Below are 20,504 nucleotides of genomic sequence, written 5' to 3'. Positions count from 1 at the left end.
TACTCCAGGTTAATGCTCTGTTGATGGATTAGGTGTCCCTAACACTGCTATACACCTGGTTAATGCTCTGTTGATGGATTAGGTGTCCCTAACACTGCTATACTCCAGGTGAATGCTCTGTTGATGGATTAAGTGTCCCTAACACTGCTATACTCCAGGTTAATGCTCTGTTGATGGTTTAGGTGTCCCTAACACTGCTATACACCAGATTAATGCTCTGTTGATGGATTAGGTGTCCCTAACACAGCTATACTCCAGGTTAATGCTCTGTTGATGGTGTAGGTGTCCCTAACACTGCTATACACCAGGTTAATGCTCTGTTGATGGGTTAGGTGTCCCTAATACTGCTATACTCCAGGTTAATGCTCTGTTGATGGTTTAGGTGTCCCTAACACTGCTATACTCCAGGTTAATGCTCTGTTGATGGATTAGGTGTCCCTAACGCTGCTATACTCCAGGTTAATGCTCTGTTGAAGGATTAGGTGTCCCTAACACAGCTATACTCCAGGTTAATGCTCTGTTGATGGATTAGGTGTCCCTTAATGCTCTGTTGAGGGATTAGGTGTCCCTAACACTGCTATACTCCAGGTTAATGTTCTGTTGAAGGATTAGGTGTCCCTAACACAGCTATACTCCAGGTTAATGCTCTGTTGATGGACTAGGTGTCCATGGACACTATACATAGGTAGGTACTGTGTAATTTTACAGACTAGGCCTCCTATACTCCCACAGCACACTGTTGTTCCTTCCTGCCTTTTTCATCAGAGTTCTGGGGAACTCTAAAATAAGGTTAGATGAGGGACCATTCACTGTTAACCTTGTCTACTCACCTAATAATATACGATGCCTCTGGGGTCTCCTCCAGTGTCTCAGCCCCAGAGGTGTGGGGTGTCCTCCAGTGTTTCAGCCCAAGAGGTGTGTGGTCTCCTCCAGTGTCTCAGCCCCAGAGGTGTGGGGTCTCCTCCAGTGTCTCAGCACCAGAGGTGTGGGGTCTCCTCCAGTGTCTCAGCCCCAGAGGTGCGGGGTCTCCTCCAGTGTCTCAGCCCCAGAGGTGTGTGGTTGTGGTCTCCTCCAGTGTCTCAGCCCCAGAGGTGTGGGGTCTTCTCCAGTGTCTCAGCCACAGAGGTGTGTGGTTGTGGTCTCCTCCAGTGTCTCAGCCCCAGAGGTGTGGGGTCTCCTCCAGTGTCTCAGCCCCAGAGGTGTGTGGTTGTGGTCTTCTCCAGTGTCTCAGCACCAGAGGTGTGTGGTTGTGGTCTCCTCCAGTGTCTCAGCCCCAGAGGTGTGTGGTTGTGGTCTCCTCCAGTGTCTCAGCCCCAGAGGTGTGGGGTCTTCTCCAGTGTCTCAGCCACAGAGGTGTGTGGTTGTGGTCTCCTCCAGTGTCTCAGCCCCAGAGGTGTGGGGTCTCCTCCAGTGTCTCAGCCCCAGAGGTGTGTGGTTGTGGTCTTCTCCAGTGTCTCAGCACCAGAGGTGTGTGGTTGTGGTCTCCTCCAGTGTCTCAGCCCCAGAGGTGTGTGGTTGTGGTCTCCTCCAGTGTCTCAGCCCCAGAGGTGTGTGGTTGTGGTCTTCTCCAGTGTCTCAGCCCCAGAGGTGTGTGGTTGTGGTCTCCTCCAGTGTCTCAGCCCCAGAGGTGTGTGGTTGTGGTATCCTCCAGTGTGTGTTGAAAGCTTCTAAATAGTAGAGTAACTGCTGAAAAGTCTAATAGGGTCCTGTACCTTGTGTGACCTTGGATGGGAATGTTCCAAATAAAATAAAACCCAATAAAAATATGACTAAACAAATACAGTGGGGAGAACAAGTATTTGATACATTGCCGATTTTGCAGGTTTTCCTACTTACAAAGCATGTAGAGGTCTGTAATTTTTATCATAGGTACACTTCAACTGTGAGAGACGGAATCTAAAACAAAAATCCAGGAAATCACATTGTATGATTTTTAAGTAATTCATTTGCATTTTATTGCATGACATAAGTATTTGATCACCTACCAACCAGTAAGAATTCCGGCTCTCACAGACCTGTTAGTTTTTCTTTAAGAAGCCCTCCTGTTCTCCACTCATTACCTGTATTAACTGCACCTGTTTGAACTTGTTACCTGTATAAAAGACACCTGTCCACACACTCAATCAAACAGACTCCAACCTCTCCACAATGGCCAAGACCAGAGATTTGTGTAAGGACATCAGGGATAAAATTGTAGACCTGCACAAGGCTGGGATGGGCTACAGGACAATAGGCAAGCAGCTTGGTGAGAAGGCAACAACTGTTGGCGCAATTATTAGAAAATGGAAGAAGTTCAAGATGACGGTCAATCACCCTCGGTCTGGGGCTCCATGCAAGATCTCACCTCGTGGGGCATCAATGATCCTGAGGAAGGTGAGCCCAGAACTACACGGCATGACCTGGTCAATGACCTGAAGAGAGCTGGGACCACAGTCTCAAAGAAAACCATTAGTAACACACTATGCCGTCATGGATTAAAATCCTGCAGCGCACGCAAGGTCCCCCTGCTCAAGCCAGCGCATGTCCAGGCCCGTCTGAAGTTTGCCAATGACCATCTGGATGATCCAGAGGAGGAATGGGAGAAGGTCATGTGGTCTGATGATACAAAAATAGAGCTTTTTGGTCTAAACTCCACTCGCCGTGTTTGGAGGAAGAAGAAGGATGAGTACAACCCCAAGAACACCATCCCAACCGTGAAGCATGGAGGTGGAAACATCATTCTTTGGGGATGCTTTTCTGCAAAGGGGATAGGACGTATTGAGGGGAGGATGGATGGGGCCATGTATCGCGAGATCTTGGCCAACAACCTCCTTCCCTCAGTAAGAGCATTGAATATGGGTCGTGGCTGGGTCTTCCAGCATGACAACGACCCGAAACACAGCCAGGGCAACTAAGGAGTGGCTCCGTAAGAAGCATCTCAAGGTCCTGGAGTGGCCTAGCCAGTCTCCAGACCTGAACCCAATAGAAAATCTTTGGAGGGAGCTGAAAGTCCTTATTGCCCAGCGACAGCCCCGAAACCTGAAGGATCTGGAGAAGGTCTGTATGGAGGAGTGGGCCAAAATCCCTGCTGAAGTGTGTGCAAACCTGGTCAAGACCTACAGGAAACGTATGATCTCTGTAATTGCAAACAACGGTTTCTGTACCAAATATTAAGTTCTGCTTTTCTGATGTATCAAATACTTATGTCATGCAATAAAATGCAAATTAATTACTTTAAAATCATACAATGTGATTTTCTGGATTTTTGAAGTGTACCTATGATAAAAATTACAGACCTCTACATGCTTTGTAAGTAGGAAAGCCTGAAAAATCGGCAGTGTATCAAATACTTGTTCTCCCCACTGTATGTGTCTATGCTAAGTGAGACGGACGTTACAGGACGAAGAAGAGCGTGAAGAGGAAGAGGAGTTTGAAGATGGTGGTATAGGAGAGTGAGGAGAACAGGAGGAGGAGGAGGATCAGCAGAATGATGGGTTGAAACATCTAGGTGGGGTAATAGGACAGAAGAGGAGGAAGAGTCAGGATGAGAAGATGGGAAAACAAAATGGTAGAAAGAGAGAACAGGTCAAAGCAGGTTAACAATACTGAGATGCAAACCAAATAGATGAACGTCATACAGTATGTTTATCACTAACATGTCCACAATGCACACATCTATTAAACAATGGAGCAATCACATTTCTTCAGACACGTGTGTGTGTGTGTGTGTGTGTGTGCACGTGCATGTGCGTGTGTGTGCACTAATGTGTGTGTGTGTCTGTGCGTGTGTGTGTGCGTGTGTGTGTGTGCACTAATTTGTGTGTGTGTCTGTGCGTGTGTGTGTGCGTGTGTGTGTGTGCACTAATGTGTGTGTGTGTGCGTGTGTGTGCACTAATTTGTGTGTGTGTCTGTGCGTGTGTGTGCGTGTGTGCGTGTGTGCGTGTGCCAGGGTTTCCCTTAGGAAAATGTGTGCCGGACATTTGACCGGCAGCATTTTAATTTACCGGACATTTGACCGGCAGCATTTTAATTTACCGGACATTTGACTGGCAGCATTTAATTTACCGGACATTTGACCGGCAGCATTTTAATTTACCGGACATTTGACTGGCAGCATTTTAATTTACCGGACATTTGACCGGCAGCATTTTAATTTACCGGACATTTGACCGGCAGCATTTTAATTTACCGGACATTTAAGACATTTTCCCGGACCCATATGCATTGGTTACGTAACCTGATTAGGGTGTCCACCCACGGTTCTCGGAATGACAGAAATCACATTTAGTTTACGGTAATTCATCTTAACAGAACATGCAACTCCGATGCAACGGCGAGCGTCATTCTTACTAAATTCCGATGAGCAATTTCAAGATGTTAGAATACATTGGCAGCATGTCCATAAGGCTAGGGGAAGCTAAGCTTTCCTAAAGTAAATTGAATGAAATTGCCAAAATTATAAAGCCTAATTAGCTTACTCCTGTCTATACAGAAATAAATAAAATCATTCAAAATAGGCTACTACACCAGAAAACATGATATGGCCACAGAGGATCATTAGCTTAAAAAATAAACAATAAAAAGCTGTGGATTGTTTTTACATTTATAGCCTACAGTTAAATAATAAATACCAAATAGATGATTGTTGAGTTAAATAATAAATACCAAATAGATGATTGTTGAGTTAAATAATGAATACCAAATAGATGATTGTTGAGTTAAATAATAAATACCAAATAAATGATTGTTGAGTTAAATAATAAATACCAAATAGATGATTGTTGAGTTAAATAATAAATACCAAATAAATGATTGTTGTGTTAAATAATAAATACCAAATAGATGATTGTTGAGTTAAATAATAAATACCAAATAGATGACTGTTGAGTTAAATAATAAATACCAAATAGATGATTGTTGAGTTAAATAATAATTACCAAATAGATGACTGTTGAGTTAAATAATAAATACCAAATAGATGATTGTTGAGTTAAATAATAAATACCAAACAGATGATTGTTGAGTTAAATAATAAATACCAAATAGATGATTGTTGAGTTAAATAATAAATACCAAATAGATGATTGTTGTGTTAAATAATAAATACCAAATAAATGATTGTTGAGTTAAATAATAAATACCAAATAGATGATTGTTGAGTTAAATAATAAATACCAAATAGATGACTGTTGAGTTAAATAATAAATACCAAATAGATGATTGTTGAGTTAAATAATAAATACCAAATAGATGATTGTTGAGTTAAATAATAAATACCAAATAGATGACTGTTGAGTTAAATAATAAATACCAAATAGATGATTGTTGAGTTAAATAATAAATACCAAATAGATGATTGTTGAGTTAAATAATAAATACCAAATAGATGATTGTTGAGTTAAATAATAAATACCAAACAGATGATTGTTGAGTTAAATAATAAATACCAAATAGATGATTGTTGAGTTAAATAATAAATACCAAATAGATGATTGTTGAGTGAAATAATAAATACCAAATAGATGACTGTTGAGTTAAATAATAAATACCAAATAGATGATTGTTGAGTTAAATAATAAATACCAAATAGGTGATTGTTGAGTTAAATAATAAATACCAAATAGATGATTGTTGAGTTAAATAATAAATACCAAATAGATGATTGTTGAGTTAAATAATAAATACCAAACAGATGATTGTTGAGTTAAATAATAAATACCAAATAGATGATTGTTGAGTTAAATAATAAATACCAAACAGATGATTGTTGAGTTAAATAATAAATACCAAATAGATGATTGTTGAGTTAAATAATAAATACCAAATAGATGATTGTTGAGTTAAATAATAAATACCAAATATATGATTGTTGAGATAAATAATAAATACCAAATAGATGATTGTTGAGTGAAATAATAAATACCAAATAGACGATTGTTGAGTTAAATAATAAATACCAAACAAATGATTGTTGAGTTAAATAATAAATACCAAACAGATGATTGTTGAGTTAAATAATAAATACCAAACAGATGATTGTTGAGTTAAATAATAAATACCAAATAGATGATTGTTGAGTTAAATAATAAATACCAAATAGATGATTGTTGAGTTAAATAATAAATACCAAATAGATGATTGTTGAGTTAAATAATAAATGCCAAATAGATAATTGTTGAGTTAAATAATAAATACCAAATAAATGATTGTTGAGTTAAATAATAAATACCAAATAGATGATTGTTGAGTTAAATAATAAATGCCAAATTGATAATTGTTTAGTTAAATAATAAATACCAAATAGATTATTGTTGAGTTAAATAATAAATACCAAACAGATGATTGTTGAGTTAAATAATAAATACCAAATAGATGATTGTTGAGTTAAATAATAAATACCAAATAGATGATTGTTGAGTTGCGACTGTCAGTGAAAAGCAGCCAGGCATATCGCAAAATATTAAAAAATACAATCACGGAAAAACAGTTTGGAAAACAAATGGCTGCTGCTGTAAAGACGATGAAACAACTACAATCTGTATTTTAGTGACCAACATTCTCAACCTCATTAAACGACAAGTAGCCTATCAGCGGAGAACATCGGCTGTATCCCCGGTGAGTGTATATTCACTATCTTTATCATTGGGTCAGTGCCGTATCCCCGGTGAGTGTATATTCACTGTCATTATCATTGGGTCAGTGCCGTATCCCCGGTGAGTGTATATTCACTGTCGTTATCATTGGGTCAGTGCCGTATCCCCGGTGAGTGTATATTCACTGTCGTTATCATTGGGTCAGTGCCGTATCCCCGGTGAGTGTATATTCACTGTCGTTATCATTGGGTCAGTGCCAAAGCCCCGGTGAGTGTATATTCACTGTCGTTATCATTGGGTCAGTGCCGTATCCCCGGTGAGTGTATATTCACTGTCGTTATCATTGGGTCAGTGCCGTATCCCCGGTGAGTGTATATTCACTGTCGTTATCATTGGGTCAGTGCCGTATCCCCGGTGAGTGTATATTCACTGTCGTTATCATTGGGTCAGTGCCGTATCCCCGGTGAGTGTATATTCACTGTCGTTATCATTGGGTCAGTGCCGTATCCCCGGTGAGTCAGGGTTAGGGTCAGTGCCATATCCCCGGTGAGTGTATATTAACTATCTTTATCATTGGGTCAGTGCCGTATCCCCGGTGAGTGTATATTAACTATCTTTATCATTGGGTCAGTGCCACTTTTGTTTGTTTTTGGACAATAATTTCCTCCTCCAGGTTAGATGGACGTAATATTTTATTTGTTCTAATATGCCATTTAGCAGACGCTTTTATCCAAAGCGACTTACAGTCATGCGTGCATACATATATATTTTTTAAGGTATGGGTGATCCCGGGGATCGAACCCACTACCCTGGCGTTACAAGCGCCGTGCTCTACCAATTGAGCTACAGAGGACCACGTATTTGTCTCCACTTTCGTAGGCGGATTATATTGATCAGACAATGTCGTTTTTATCAATCTGTTTGTTAGAGCAATAAAGAGTAGTAGTTTGTCAGCAGAGTAGGCTACCCTGTAATATCTGTCGTATAAAAAAAAGAGTTGTCTATGCACTTGAAAGGCGAATGGGAAGCGCGCTTCAATTACCAGTTGAGGAATAAATAAAGCAGGCTAACGGAAACCCTGGTGTGTGCCTAACTCCGTTCAACTTACAGACAGTGGTTCCTCATCCTCCTTGTCCTCTGACTTGGGGACATCCAGTCTGTCTATAAAGCCCTGCAGCTCCTTCCTGAAGGCCTTCATCTGAGCGTTGATCCTGTACAGCAGCTCATGCTCCCTGACGGCGCTCCCTTCCTCCTCATAAAGCTCCCCGTTGGAGACCATATAGACCCGGGCCTCAGCGATGATGGTACTGGTGTCTGCTATCAGCCTATCGATGGTCCGGCCCAGTCGCTCTGCTTCTATACGGATGTCCATCATCTGCTGCCGGTCCTTCAGGCTGCGGGGGAGGAAGCGGCCCTCGGGGGAGTACAGGGAGCGGGTGGGGGTCAGGCACCGGATGTTACGCACCTGGATTGGTAGGGAGACGGGATAACCTTATGTCAGCTGTCAGCTTCACTGTATTTAATACACAATGCATTATGGGTACTGTAGTACATTACGCTGTGTCACCTCGTCCGAGTCGCTCTCCCCTCCGACGGGGCCTTCGCGTTTACGGTGGGGTGGGAAGCGTGATGAGGTGGAGGCGTCATCTCCTCCGTCACTCTCTGCGTCACTTTCCCGGGGGCTGGCCCTGATGCCCAGGTGTGATGCCAGGTCATAGCGCTGCATGTTGGACAGGAGGACCCGGTTCTCATACTGCATCTGCATCACCTGTAGAGGTAAGGAGACAGGATAGCATTATGTTAGCGTCGGAGATGGAAACCATTATGTAAGCTTCAGCTGTCAGTTTCATTTCAATTTAAATAAATTCATTAATCGATTCAGGAAGTAAACTGAAATTCCACTTTCAATGTGTTCTCATAGAGAAGCATTGAGGGAAATTGGAATTCCAGGTAACTTCCTGAATTGAAGGAATTAAAATGGAATTGACCCCAACCCTGCCAGAAAAAATACACAGAGCATTGTGGGTAGTGTAGTCCATCATGCTGCCTCACCTTGCCACTCAGCTCGTTGATCTGCAGCCTGGCAGCCTTTAGCTCCTCCTGCAGGACCTCCACCTTGGCCCGGTCCGCAGCTGCCCCGGCCCCACCACCAGCACCGTGCCTGGAGCCCTCCTTGTACTTTAGCTTGTTTAGCTCTCCCGTCACCTAAAATAAGGTTTTAGTGGGGATTGAAACAGTATGTACCTTAGTAAACTACCTTAGCTTGAATCACTGACTGTAAATCGCTCTCTGGATAAATCAGTGGTTCTCAACCTGGGGTACGTGTCTGTGGCCTTCCCCCAGGAGGTACTAGGTCAACCTTATGAGACCATAGGCCTGCCGGGGCGGCAGGTAGCTTAGTGGTTAAGAGTGTTGTGCCAGTAACCGAAAGGTCGCTGGTTCTAATCCCCGAGCCGACTAGGTGAAAAATCTGTCGATGTGCCCTTGAGCAAGGCACTTAACCCTAATTGCTCCTGTAAGTCGCTCTGGATAAGAGTGTCTGCTAAATGACTAAAATGTAATGATACATAGTATATGAGGGGGTGCTTGAGAGAGAGCTAAATGTGATCATGGTAACAGTAACGACAAAAGGTTGACAACTATTTAGGGAATAGGGTGTAATTTTGGACCCACCTTGTTGTTGTCCTCCTCTGCATCCTGCAGGTTCCTCCTAAGTAGCTCTGCCTCGTCTTCCACCAGCTGTAGCTGTTGCCTTAGCTCCCTGAGTTCCTCTCCCTGCTCCCTGCTGCAGCCATGCTCAGCCGAGCCTCCAGCCACCTCATCCCTGGCAATGCATCAGGCAATACATCAATGAATGCATCTATTAATACATCAATCAATCAATACATACATCAATCAATACACCAATCAATCAATGCATCAATCGCTACATCAATAAATCAATGCATCAATCAATTCATCAATCAATACATCAATTATACACCAATCAATCAATGCATCAACCAATACATAAATCAATCAATGCATCAATCAATATATCAGCCTCAATATATCAGCCTCAATGGTCCTCTGTAGCTCAATTGGTAGAGCATGGCGCTTGTAACACCAGGGTAGTGGGTTCGATCCCCGGGACCACCCTTACGTAAAAATGTATGCACACATGACTGTAAGTCGCTTTGGATAAAAGCGTCTGCTAAATGGCATATTATTATTATTATTATTATCAACCAATCAATACATCAATCAATCAAATGTATCTTGTTTATTTACAAAGACTTAAGGAGATCTGAGAGGATTTGATTGGTATAAGCAATATGGTGAAACATCTATCCAGCCTATCAGAGGGCAAGGTGGAGCTATTAGCATACATATTGCTTACACCTGTCAAATCCTCTCAGATCTCCACAAGTGCGTAGGGCGTAGGGCGTAGGGTTTAGGGGTCCATTGAGCCTACCTGTCTCCTGTCCTCCAGTTCAGCCTTCAGTCCTCTGTTCTCCACCCCCAGCACTACAATCTCCCTCCCTCCCTCCCTCCCTCCCTCCCTCCCTCCCTCCCTCCCTCCCTCCCTCCCTCCCTCCCTCCCTCCCTCCCTCCCTCCCTCCCTCCCTCCCTCACTACCTGTCTCTCATGTCCTCCAGTTCAGCCTTCAGTCCTCTGTTCTCCACCCCCCAGCACTACAATCTCCCTCCCTCCCTCCCTCCCTCCCTCCCTCCCTCCCTCCCTCCCTCCCTCCCTCCCTCCCTCCCTCCCTCCCTCCCTCCCTCCCTCCCTCCCTCCCTACCTGTCTCTCATGTCCTCCAGTTCAGCCTTCAGTCCTCTGTTCTCCACCTCCAGCTCTACAATCTTCCTCCCCAGGATGTTGGCTTCCTCCTCCACCAGTCTCAGCCTCAGTTTCAGCTCTGACTCCCGGGAGGTGGCTGGTCCCCCAGCCTCTCCCTTGGGCCCAGGGCTGTCCACGTCCCCGTAGAAGGAGCGGTACTTCTGCAGCTCGTGTTCCAGCCGGTCCTTCTCCTTGTCAATTTTAGCCATCTTCTTCCTCATCAAAACGGCTTCCTCCTTGATGAAGGCCAGCTGGCATTTCAGATCCTCATTTTCCTCCTGGGGGAGAGAAGAATATAAGTTGTGGTCTTTTGTCTCTTGATATAGTTTGATGAATAACGATGACGTAAAACATTGTTGATGGTGACATACCTCTATTGGGGTCTGTGGAATCCTTTTCTCTTTCTGAACATCCCTGCCTCCTCTTCTCTTCAGTGACAGCTGTCAGAGAATAAAGGTGACATCACATCATCAGCCCAATGTTAACCGTTAGCTTTGACAAATGTACATGACTGGTGGAATCTGTTATGGACAGTTCATGTGCTTTACAGACAGACTCTCGATCATTAAAACATGACTGACTCTCAGAACCTCTTAACTAACAAGCTTGTGATGAGTAACCATGCCTTGTGTTAACTCCCTGAGCTAACGTCTCGGATTTAGCTCGGCAGGCTAACACAGTCTTGTGGCACGCGGGAGACCTGGGTTTGAACCCAGTCGGGCACATGACAGTGCAGAAACTTGCCCTCCCTGGCAGCAGGTGTCCTCCTCACCTCCTTGGCTTCTCCAGCTGGTTGTGCAGGACCTGCTTGGTCACCTCCACCTAACCCTAACCCACCACCCTAACCCTCCCTGTCTCCCCCCTAACCACCACCCTAACCCTCCCTGTCTCCCCCCTAACCCACCACCCTAACCCTCCCTGTCTCCCCCCTCCTCACCTCCTTGGCCTTCTCCAGCTGGTTGTGCAGGGCCTGCTTGGTCACCTCCACCTCTATCAGCTTTTGCCTCAGCTTCTCGTTCTCCTCCTCCGTCTTCGTCCTCTTCTCCTCCACGTTCTCCAACTCATGGTGCAGACGCACTGACACATCCTTCGCTACCTGGAGGGGGGGAGGGAGGGGGACAGAGACAGGGAGAGGGAGGGGGAGAGGGAGAGGGAAAGAGAGGGGGAGAGAGACAGGGAGGGGGAGAGAGACAGGGAGGGAGAGGGATGGGCCCTGGTCTATTAGCAAACAGTGCATTCGGAAAGTATTCAGACCCCTTGACTTTGTCCACATTTTGTTACATTACAGCCTTATTCTAAAATTGATTACATTGTTTTTTCCCCCTCATCAATCTACACACAATATCCCATAATGACAAAGCAAAAACAGGTAAAAAACCCCAGAAATATCACATTTACATAAGTATTCAGACCCTTTACTCAGTACTTTGTTGAAGGACCTTTGGCAGTGATTACAGCCTTGAGTCTTCTTGGGTATGACGCTACAAGCTTGGCACACCTGTATTTGGGGAGTTTCTCCCATTCTTCTCTGCAGATCCTCTCAAGCTCTGTCAGGTTGGATGGGGAGCGTTGCTGCACAGCCATCTCCACAGAGGAACTCTGGAGCTCTGTCAGAGTGACCATCGGGTTCTTGGTCACCTATATAGACAGGTGTGTGCCTTTCCAAATCATGTCCAATCAATTGAATTTACCACAGGTGGACTCAAATCAAGTTGTAGAAACATCTCAAGGACGATCAATGGAAACAGGATGCACCTGAGATCAAACCCTATGACATATAGAGTCTAGACAACATGACCTTCAGGTCACACCCTATGACATATAGAGTCTAGACAACATGACCTTCAGGTCACACCCTATGACATATAGAGTCTAGACAACATTACCTTCAGGTCACACCCTATGACATAAAGAGTCTAGACAACATTACCTTTAGGTCACACCCTATGTTATATAGAGTCTAGACAACATTACCTTCAGGTCACACCCTATGACATATAGAGTCTAGACAACATTACCTTCAGGTCAAACCCTGTGACATATAGAGTCTAGACAACATGACCTTCAGGTCACACCCTATGACATATAGAGTCTAGACAACATTACCTTCAGGTCACACCCTATGACATATAGAATCTAGACAACATGACCTTCAGGTCACACCCTATGACATATAGAGTCTAGACAACATTACCTTCAGGTCACACCCTATGACATATAGAGTCTAGACAACATTACCTTCATGTCACACCCTATGACATAAAGAGTCTAGACAACATGACCTTCAGGTCACACCCTATGACATATAGAGTCTAGACAACATTACCTTCAGGTCACACCCTATGACATATAGAGTCTAGACAACATTACCTTCATGTCACACCCTATGACATAGAGTCTAGACAACATGACCTTCAGGTCACACCCTATGACGTAGAGGGCTCTATTTTAACACAATGGTCAATCTAAGCGCTGGCGGTAGCACTATAGGTTCAGGGATGTGTCAGAAATATTTGAGCTATTTTCACTATCACAATTATCGGCGCACCATCTGGCGTTGGCGCTAAAGGGCTGGGTTTAGATGACTAAACAAGTTGTGGGTGTGTCTAGGCTTGGCCCCTCACTGGCCAATCAGAACGTGCTCCATGGCAAAAATATGTGGTTGCTTCAAGTTGTGTATTTATGGTATTTTATGTATTGCCTTGGAATCAACTCCAATTCCAATGTTAGTCCGTTATAGTTTGTTAAATGGCTTACAGAAACAAAATAACAAAATGTAGACCTATCTTTGCTGAATATGTTAACTTGAACCCATTTGCAGTCCACATTGTTCTAAGTAACTCCATGGCTTCAATAGCATTCACACTGATATATGGGCTAGGCCTACTGTAAATTACATTATGGCTGAGCATGGACATGCCAAACCAGCCTTCATTATAGTAGGCCTGAGGGATGCTTGGGTTGCTGTTGAACCAGCCTTCATTATAGTAGGCCTGAGGGAGGGCTTGTTGTTGAACCAGCCTTCATTATAGTAGGCCTGAGGGAGGGCTTGTTGTTGAACCAGCCTTCATTATAGTAGGCCTGAGGGAGGGCTTGTTGTTGAACCAGCCTTCATTATAGTAGGCCTGAGGGAGGGCTTGTTGTTGAACCAGCCTTCATTATAGTAGGCCTGAGGGATGCTTAGGTTGCTGTTGAACCAGCCTTCATTATAGTAGGCCTGAGGGAGGGCTTAGGTTGCTGTTGAACCAGCCTTCATTATAGTAGACCTGAGGGAGGGCTTGTTGTTGAACCAGCCTTCATTATAGTAGGCCTGAGGGAGGGCTTGTTGTTGAACCAGCCTTCATTATAGTAGGCCTGAGGGAGGGCTTGTTGTTGAACCAGCCTTCATTATAGTAGGCCTGAGGGATGCTTAGGTTGCTGTTGAACCAGCCTTCATTATAGTAGGCCTGAGGGAGGGCTTAGGTTGCTGTTGAACCAGCCTTCATTATAGTAGACCTGAGGGAGGGCTTGTTGTTGAACCAGCCTTCATTATAGTAGGCCTGAGGGAGGGCTTGTTGTTGAACCAGCCTTCATTATAGTAGGCCTGAGGGAGGGCTTGTTGTTGAACCAGCCTTCATTATAGTAGGCCTGAGGGAGGGCTTGTTGTTGAACCAACTTTCATTATAGTAGGCCTGAGGGAGGGCTTGTTGTTGAACCAGCCTTCATTATAGTAGGCCTGAGGGAGGGCTTGTTGTTGAACCAGCCTTCATTATAGTAGGCCTGAGGGAGGGCTTGTTGTTGAACCAGCCTTCATTATAGTAGGCCTGAGGGAGGGCTTGTTGTTGAACCAGCCTTCATTATAGTAGACCTGAGGGAGGGGTTGGGTGTTGTTGTTTAACCAGCCTTCATTACAGTAGGCCTGAGGGAGGGCTTGTTGTTGAACCAGCCTTCATTATAGTAGACCTGAGGGAGGACTTGTTGTTGAACCAGCCTTCATTATAGTAGGCCTGAGGGAGGGCTTGTTGTTGAACCAGCCTTCATTATAGTAGGCCTGAGGGAGGGCTTGTTGTTGAACCAGCCTTCATTATAGTAGGCCTGAGGGAGGGCTTGTTGTTGAACCAGCCTTCATTATAGTAGGCCTGAGGGAGGGCTTGTTGTTGAACCAGCCTTCATTATAGTAGGCCTGAGGGAGGGCTTGTTGTTGAACCAGCCTTCATTATAGTAGGCCTGAGGGAGGGCTTGGGTTGTTGAACCAGCCTTCATTATAGTAGGCCTGAGGGAGGGCTTGTTGTTGAACCAGCCTTCATTATAGTAGACCTGAGGGAGGGCTTGTTGTTGAACCAGCCTTCATTATAGTAGGCCTGAGGGAGGACTTGGGTTGTTGAACCAGCCTTCATTATAGTAGACCTGAGGGAGGGCTTGGGTTGTTGAACCAGCCTTCATTATAGTAGGCCTGAGGGAGGGCTTGGGTTGTTGAACCAGCCTTCATTATAGTAGGCCTGAGGGAGGGCTTGGGTTGTTGAACCAGCCTTCATTATAGTAGACCTGAGGGAGGGCTTGGGTTGTTGAACCAGCCTTCATTATAGTAGGCCTGAGGGAGGGCTTGGGTTGTTGAACCAGCCTTCATTATAGTAGACCTGAGGGAGGGCTTGTTGTTGAACCAGCCTTCATTATAGTAGGCCTGAGGGAGGGCTTGTTGTTGAACCAGCCTTCATTATAGTAGGCCTGAGGGAGGACTTGTTGTTGAACCAGCCTTCATTATAGTAGGCCTGAGGGAGGGCTTGTTGTTGAACCAACTTTCATTATAGTAGGCCTGAGGGAGGGCTTGTTGTTGAACCAGCCTTCATTATAGTAGGCCTGAGGGAGGGCTTGTTGTTGAACCAGCCTTCATTATAGTAGGCCTGAGGGAGGGCTTGTTGTTGAACCAGCCTTCATTATAGTAGGCCTGAGGGAGGGCTTGTTGTTGAACCAGCCTTCATTATAGTAGACCTGAGGGAGGGGTTGGGTGTTGTTGTTTAACCAGCCTTCATTACAGTAGGCCTGAGGGAGGGCTTGTTGTTGAACCAGCCTTCATTATAGTAGACCTGAGGGAGGACTTGTTGTTGAACCAGCCTTCATTATAGTAGGCCTGAGGGAGGGCTTGTTGTTGAACCAGCCTTCATTATAGTAGGCCTGAGGGAGGGCTTGTTGTTGAACCAGCCTTCATTATAGTAGGCCTGAGGGAGGGCTTGTTGTTGAACCAGCCTTCATTATAGTAGGCCTGAGGGAGGGCTTGTTGTTGAACCAGCCTTCATTATAGTAGGCCTGAGGGAGGGCTTGTTGTTGAACCAGCCTTCATTATAGTAGGCCTGAGGGAGGGCTTGGGTTGTTGAACCAGCCTTCATTATAGTAGGCCTGAGGGAGGGCTTGTTGTTGAACCAGCCTTCATTATAGTAGACCTGAGGGAGGGCTTGTTGTTGAACCAGCCTTCATTATAGTAGGCCTGAGGGAGGACTTGGGTTGTTGAACCAGCCTTCATTATAGTAGACCTGAGGGAGGGCTTGGGTTGTTGAACCAGCCTTCATTATAGTAGGCCTGAGGGAGGGCTTGGGTTGTTGAACCAGCCTTCATTATAGTAGGCCTGAGGGAGGGCTTGGGTTGTTGAACCAGCCTTCATTATAGTAGACCTGAGGGAGGGCTTGGGTTGTTGAACCAGCCTTCATTATAGTAGACCTGAGGGAGGGCTTGGGTTGTTGAACCAGCCTTCATTATAGTAGGCCTGAGGGAGGGCTTGGGTTGTTGAACCAGCCTTCATTATAGTAGACCTGAGGGGTTTAGAACATATCAAATGGAAAACAAGCTATTGTTACAGGTTACAGATCACTTCTAAATACTAGGTTCACCGGTATTCACAGAGGTTCTCATCTCTCGTTTCATGATGGGCATGGACACGTAGGCTACATCATGGAGGGGGTTTTACGCACCTCCAAAACGGGACCAGCATGGCTAAAATAATGTGGGCCTGCATACAATACATAGATAAAAATGGAATGTCAGCTCACTGTTTTACTCCTCTCAAACTTTATATTTTACTAAAGCTTTGGTGATTAAGATTTATTTCCAAGCGGTCTCAGGAGCCAAACCTTTTATCGACAGTCTTGACTACTTCGCGATTGCATTGGGCAGGACATAAAAAACCTTAATTGAGAGGAGGGAGGTTATACTTGGTTTTAACCAAATAAAACGAAATGGGGAAAAAAACATTTTCTGACGTGTCTAAATACGAAGTATACAGGCACCAAAAGCACATTAGGCTGCTCTTGTTCCATGCGCATATGAGCAGGGTGCGTCACCGCAGGATAGGCTGCATTTCCACGGTCAGAATGCATGCCATAACCAACTGCGTTACCGCTAAAACCAGCTTTTGGTTGGTCTTAAATATCCCTATCAGCGCTGCCTGAAATTAGCACTTTGGATCATGTTTTTAAGGACACACCTCAAATATTTCCACCCCTCCCATTTAGCGCAAGTGAGATGATATAAGACAGGTAAATTGCCAAACCTGGCGTTAGGGCTGGAAAATGTCAGGTGATCCAGTTTTTACATGTCGAAATCGCAAACTAGCGTGCGTTTAACATTAGCGCCGCCTTAACGCCAGCCGAAAATAGTTCCCCTAGAGTCTAGACAGCATCTTACCTTCAAGTCCTGCTCCAGGGCCCTCAGTAGCTCTCCGTCTACCTCTCCGGTCTGGGCGAACCTCATCCTCTTCCTCTCCGCCTTCCTCAGACGGTACTGGAGAATCCGGCAGTTCTTATTGGCTCGCTCCAGCTCGCGACGCATGTCCTGCAGCTGGCACGCGTCCTCTTCATAGAACGTGTCTCTCATCTCATCCATCTCCACTCTCATCTCCTCTATCTCAGTCTAATAGGAACCAATGAGAGAGAGAGAGAGAGAGAGAGAGAGAGAGAGAGAGAGAGAGAGAGAGAGAGAGAGAGAGAGAGAGAGAGAGAGAGAGAGAGAGAGAGAGAGAGAGAGAGAGAGAGAGAGAGAGAGAGAGAGAGAGAGAGAGAGAGAGAGAGAGAGAGAGAGAGAGCAATTAGAGGCATCAATAAAACATTATAGAGGCAACATCAAAGGCGTCATGCCCATAGGGGCACCTGCCCCCTCAGATTTGTGCTGTTTAAAAAATAACAATATATATTTTTTTTAAATACATTTCTTTGTTCGTTTTTTCTCTGTAATACTACTAGCCATTTTTATGAAGCAATTTTATGAGGTTGGTTTTCGCTAGCCCAGATAGGTTCCCAACCTCCCATCATCATAACTAGCTACCAAGAAGCCATTACAGGCTATCAAGTTAGAGTAGCTAGCTTGTCTAACGATCTTAGCTGGCTGCTGGCAAGGTTGGTAGACTTTAGAAAAGCAAGCAATAACTAAATGTACTGAATAAGACTCACATTCCTTTCAATCTTTTACCCAGATTTGAGCAGAAATGCAGAAAAGCATATATATATATATATTTAAACCACCAGTCAGGAGGATACAGACAGCTCAAGAGGTATGCTTAGATATGCGTAAAAAAATACATATTTTGGACATAGAATTAAGCATAATGATTTTGGCATTAGATTGCTGGAAAAAGCTGTTTCAGGTGTTTGAAAAATGCAAAATTCTCCAATTTATGGACAGGGGCATAGCCCCCCTCCAGAACAACCCCCCCAGCCATCCTCATGTACTTTGTGCTCCTCAGATTTTGGGGGTGCATGACGCCCCTGGATAACAGTATAAAGCATAGGCAGCTAAGATATGCTGTTATTAAACCCATTCTCATAACCATACAGATGTGGCAGCGGCAGACATACAGACATACCTTTAGCTCATCATTTTCATCCTCCAGCTTCTCTATCTCCTCCTGAAATAGCTGGTCAGGCTCAGGTACCGGCTCGGGCTCGTTAACGATGGCCTCAGGGGTGAGATCCTCTGGTTCCGCCATTTCTGTAACGGGCTCCGGGGGAGACAGTGTCTTCGTCTGCATCTTGCCTCCTCCTTTCTTTAAGCTCTTATTCAGGTGAAACTGGATCAGCTCAGACTGCAAACATCCCTCTCTCCAGAACCCAGGGCCGCAGCCCACACTTCTCTTGCTGGAGCTCTTTTTGTTGCCGGTCGCTGTGCTGCTAGCTCCTCCTCCTCCCTCTCCTCTCGGGTTATTGTTCTTCAATTTAGGAGATTTGGATGAACAAGGCTGATCAGAAACAACCCGTGTTGTATCCCCCTTAAAGCACGATATGTCAGTGCAACGCGAGTCTTCAGACTGACTACTGCCCTCCTCTGCCGCTCCTCTGCTGCTCCCAGCCGCCGCCGCCGCCCTGCTCAACGTCTGGATTTCAGCACCTCCGGGCTGGACAGGGGCCGCGCCTGCCACGCTTGCCGCGCCTGTGGAAGAGGAAGACTGTCTGTCTTTGCTGGTTGCCGTGGAGACCGGGGAGCTGACGCGGCTGCCTCTCCCTCCTCCGCACTGCTTTGACGTGATGCTCTTTGACGGAGTGCTGCTTTTAGGTGTCTCTTTAGATCCAGTGTCTTTGCCGCCAGCCGGAGAGGAAGCTCGCTGTTGCTGTTGTTTTCTATTGCTATTGTCTAGCTGGCTGCGGGAGTCGGCAGCGCCGCTTGAGGCAGGGTTCATGGTGCCATATAGGGAGGATGGACGTTCAGTTCAATAGCCTAGTCTACTTCCACATCACATCACCCAGACAGTCCCTCCCTGCGCTGTGTTCTTCTGGCTGAAAATAACCCAGTTACACATCGTTATTTATGTACAAATGCAAAGAAGAAGAAGAAGAAGAAGAAGCGGAGAAGCCCGAGTTGATTGCTTTCATGCGTTTCTTGAAAGTAGACTCAAGTAGGCTAAACGAGAGGACATTCTATTTTGAGAGGTCTTTAAATATAGAACGTATCTGAAATGAATATTGTATGTAAAGGGAACCTTCATAACAACACTCAGCAATCCACCCACAATAAGGTTTCAGTAGAGGCAAACCATCTCCCAACACCATCAGACTAGGCCTACTAGGCTACTAGCCCAGACACACGCAGGGAATGGAAATCTCATCAGCCAATTAAATTGCACTGGGTTGAAGCATGTGTCCAGCCGTCTGACTGTGTCTCTCTCTCTGTGTCTCTCTCTCTCTCTCTCTCTCTCTCTCTCTCTCTCTCTCTCTCTCTCTCTCTCTCTCTCTCTCTCTCTCTCTCTCTCTCTCATTCTTTTAAAGACAGGATTCTTCGGAGCCCTGACCTCCAGAAGTAAGCATCGTCGAGACAAGGCTCGAGGGAAAGTGTTTTGAGTATCTGTCAGGCTCGTGCCAGTCATTCCACTCCAGCCGTCCGACACGTTCGATGAGACAGCACTCAACCGGATGGAACGGATAAAACCGCAAATAAAGGAGCGAGCGACAGAAAAAGGGCAAGCTAAACGATGCTCGCGCTGTAGTACACTCAATAGTTGAATACAGGCTAGAATACGATAGTCAACCTAGTGTGTAGTCTAATTAGAGGTTAGTTTCCGATAGAAAGCAGGCACACTGGGTCCAACAATTTAACAATCATGAAGATTAAAACTGACTGACACAATTCACACATTTGTCCTCTCAGCACGAAATATATTAATGTTAATCATAACAATAGAGTTATTTTTAACCAATGAAAACAATGAATATCATTTAAAGGGCATCTTACCAGCAGTATCCCGGCGACAGTGATGGGGGAGGAGGAGAATCCCCTCCTGAATCTCTGAGTGCACCGCCCAACCACCAATGAAACTGTTTCAATATATATATTACATTACGTCACCTAGGGAGGGGCGCAGAAAGAGACTAACCGGAAAAGGAAGTTAGAAATGCTTTGTTGGCTCTTGGCAGGACTCATGACATACATAAATAATGGATTCACTGAATGATGACCTGAAGATTTGTTGCACCATAATTGGTGAGAATGCCTTATTGATTTAAAGATTGTCAGAGAGAGAGAGGCAGTCATATCAGAGGCTTTGAGGATGGATAAACAGGGGGTGTCCCTCCTTGAATAAGTGGTTCCTGTCTACCACCAGTTGTATGGTTTGTTAAACTTTGAAATCAATGGTTTTGGTTTGGTGGACATTTAAG

At 45.0% G+C, this 20,504-nt stretch overlaps 2 protein-coding genes across 17 annotated transcripts; one reads left to right on the top strand and one right to left on the bottom strand.

Moving 5' to 3' along the window:
• Nucleotides 1-833: 833 nt before the first annotated feature.
• On the top strand, nucleotides 834-1,808 carry LOC123492843. 15 transcript variants are annotated; one of them, XM_045226112.1, is made up of 4 exons: nucleotides 834-1,091; nucleotides 1,126-1,165; nucleotides 1,200-1,319; nucleotides 1,628-1,808. In XM_045226112.1, exons 1-4 carry the CDS (start codon nucleotides 844-846, stop codon nucleotides 1,673-1,675), a joined length of 456 nt encoding a protein of 151 aa, XP_045082047.1. In that variant the 5' UTR covers nucleotides 834-843; the 3' UTR covers nucleotides 1,676-1,808. The 15 variants fall into 15 exon arrangements, with proteins under 15 accessions (XP_045082047.1, XP_045082045.1, XP_045082039.1 ...); XM_045226110.1 differs by having other exon boundaries at nucleotides 1,428-1,808; XM_045226104.1 differs by having other exon boundaries at nucleotides 1,354-1,808.
• Nucleotides 1,809-3,303: 1,495 nt separating this feature from the next.
• Nucleotides 3,304-20,166, bottom strand: LOC121585950 (protein SOGA3). 2 transcript variants are annotated; one of them, XM_045226095.1, is made up of 11 exons: nucleotides 20,080-20,166; nucleotides 18,221-19,127; nucleotides 17,047-17,271; nucleotides 11,330-11,488; nucleotides 10,764-10,832; nucleotides 10,354-10,670; nucleotides 9,246-9,396; nucleotides 8,625-8,777; nucleotides 8,140-8,340; nucleotides 7,681-8,037; nucleotides 3,304-3,483 (listed from the first exon to the last, which is right to left on the bottom strand). In XM_045226095.1, exons 2-11 carry the CDS (start codon nucleotides 19,028-19,030, stop codon nucleotides 3,373-3,375), a joined length of 2,553 nt encoding a protein of 850 aa, XP_045082030.1. In that variant the 5' UTR covers nucleotides 19,031-19,127; nucleotides 20,080-20,166; the 3' UTR covers nucleotides 3,304-3,372. The 2 variants fall into 2 exon arrangements, with proteins under 2 accessions (XP_045082030.1, XP_045082031.1); XM_045226096.1 differs by having other exon boundaries at nucleotides 10,354-10,604.
• Nucleotides 20,167-20,504: the final 338 nt, after the last annotated feature.

The sequence above is a fragment of the Coregonus clupeaformis genome, chromosome 17, assembly GCF_020615455.1.
Source record: "Coregonus clupeaformis isolate EN_2021a chromosome 17, ASM2061545v1, whole genome shotgun sequence".
Lineage (NCBI taxonomy): Eukaryota > Metazoa > Chordata > Actinopteri > Salmoniformes > Salmonidae > Coregonus > Coregonus clupeaformis.
This window is presented reverse-complemented; position numbering and strand designations above follow the sequence as displayed.

Bases quoted from the DNA above. Each gene is read 5' to 3' on its own strand.
- LOC123492843 (XM_045226097.1), top strand. From the start codon at position 844: ATGCCTCTGGGGTCTCCTCCAGTGTCTCAGCCCCAGAGGTGTGGGGTG. The intron at 1,092-1,125 runs GTGTGGGGTCTT...TCAGCCACAGAG, and splicing joins CCAGTGTCTCAGCCCCAGAG to GTGTGTGGTTGTGGTCTCCT.
- LOC121585950 (XM_045226095.1), bottom strand. From the start codon at position 19,030: ATGAACCCTGCCTCAAGCGGCGCTGCCGACTCCCGCAGCCAGCTAGAC. The intron at 11,489-17,046 runs GTAAGATGCTGT...CCCCCCCTCCAG, and splicing joins CCCTGGAGCAGGACTTGAAG to GTAGCGAAGGATGTGTCAGT. The intron at 8,038-8,139 runs GTGACACAGCGT...CTACCAATCCAG, and splicing joins GGGAGAGCGACTCGGACGAG to GTGCGTAACATCCGGTGCCT.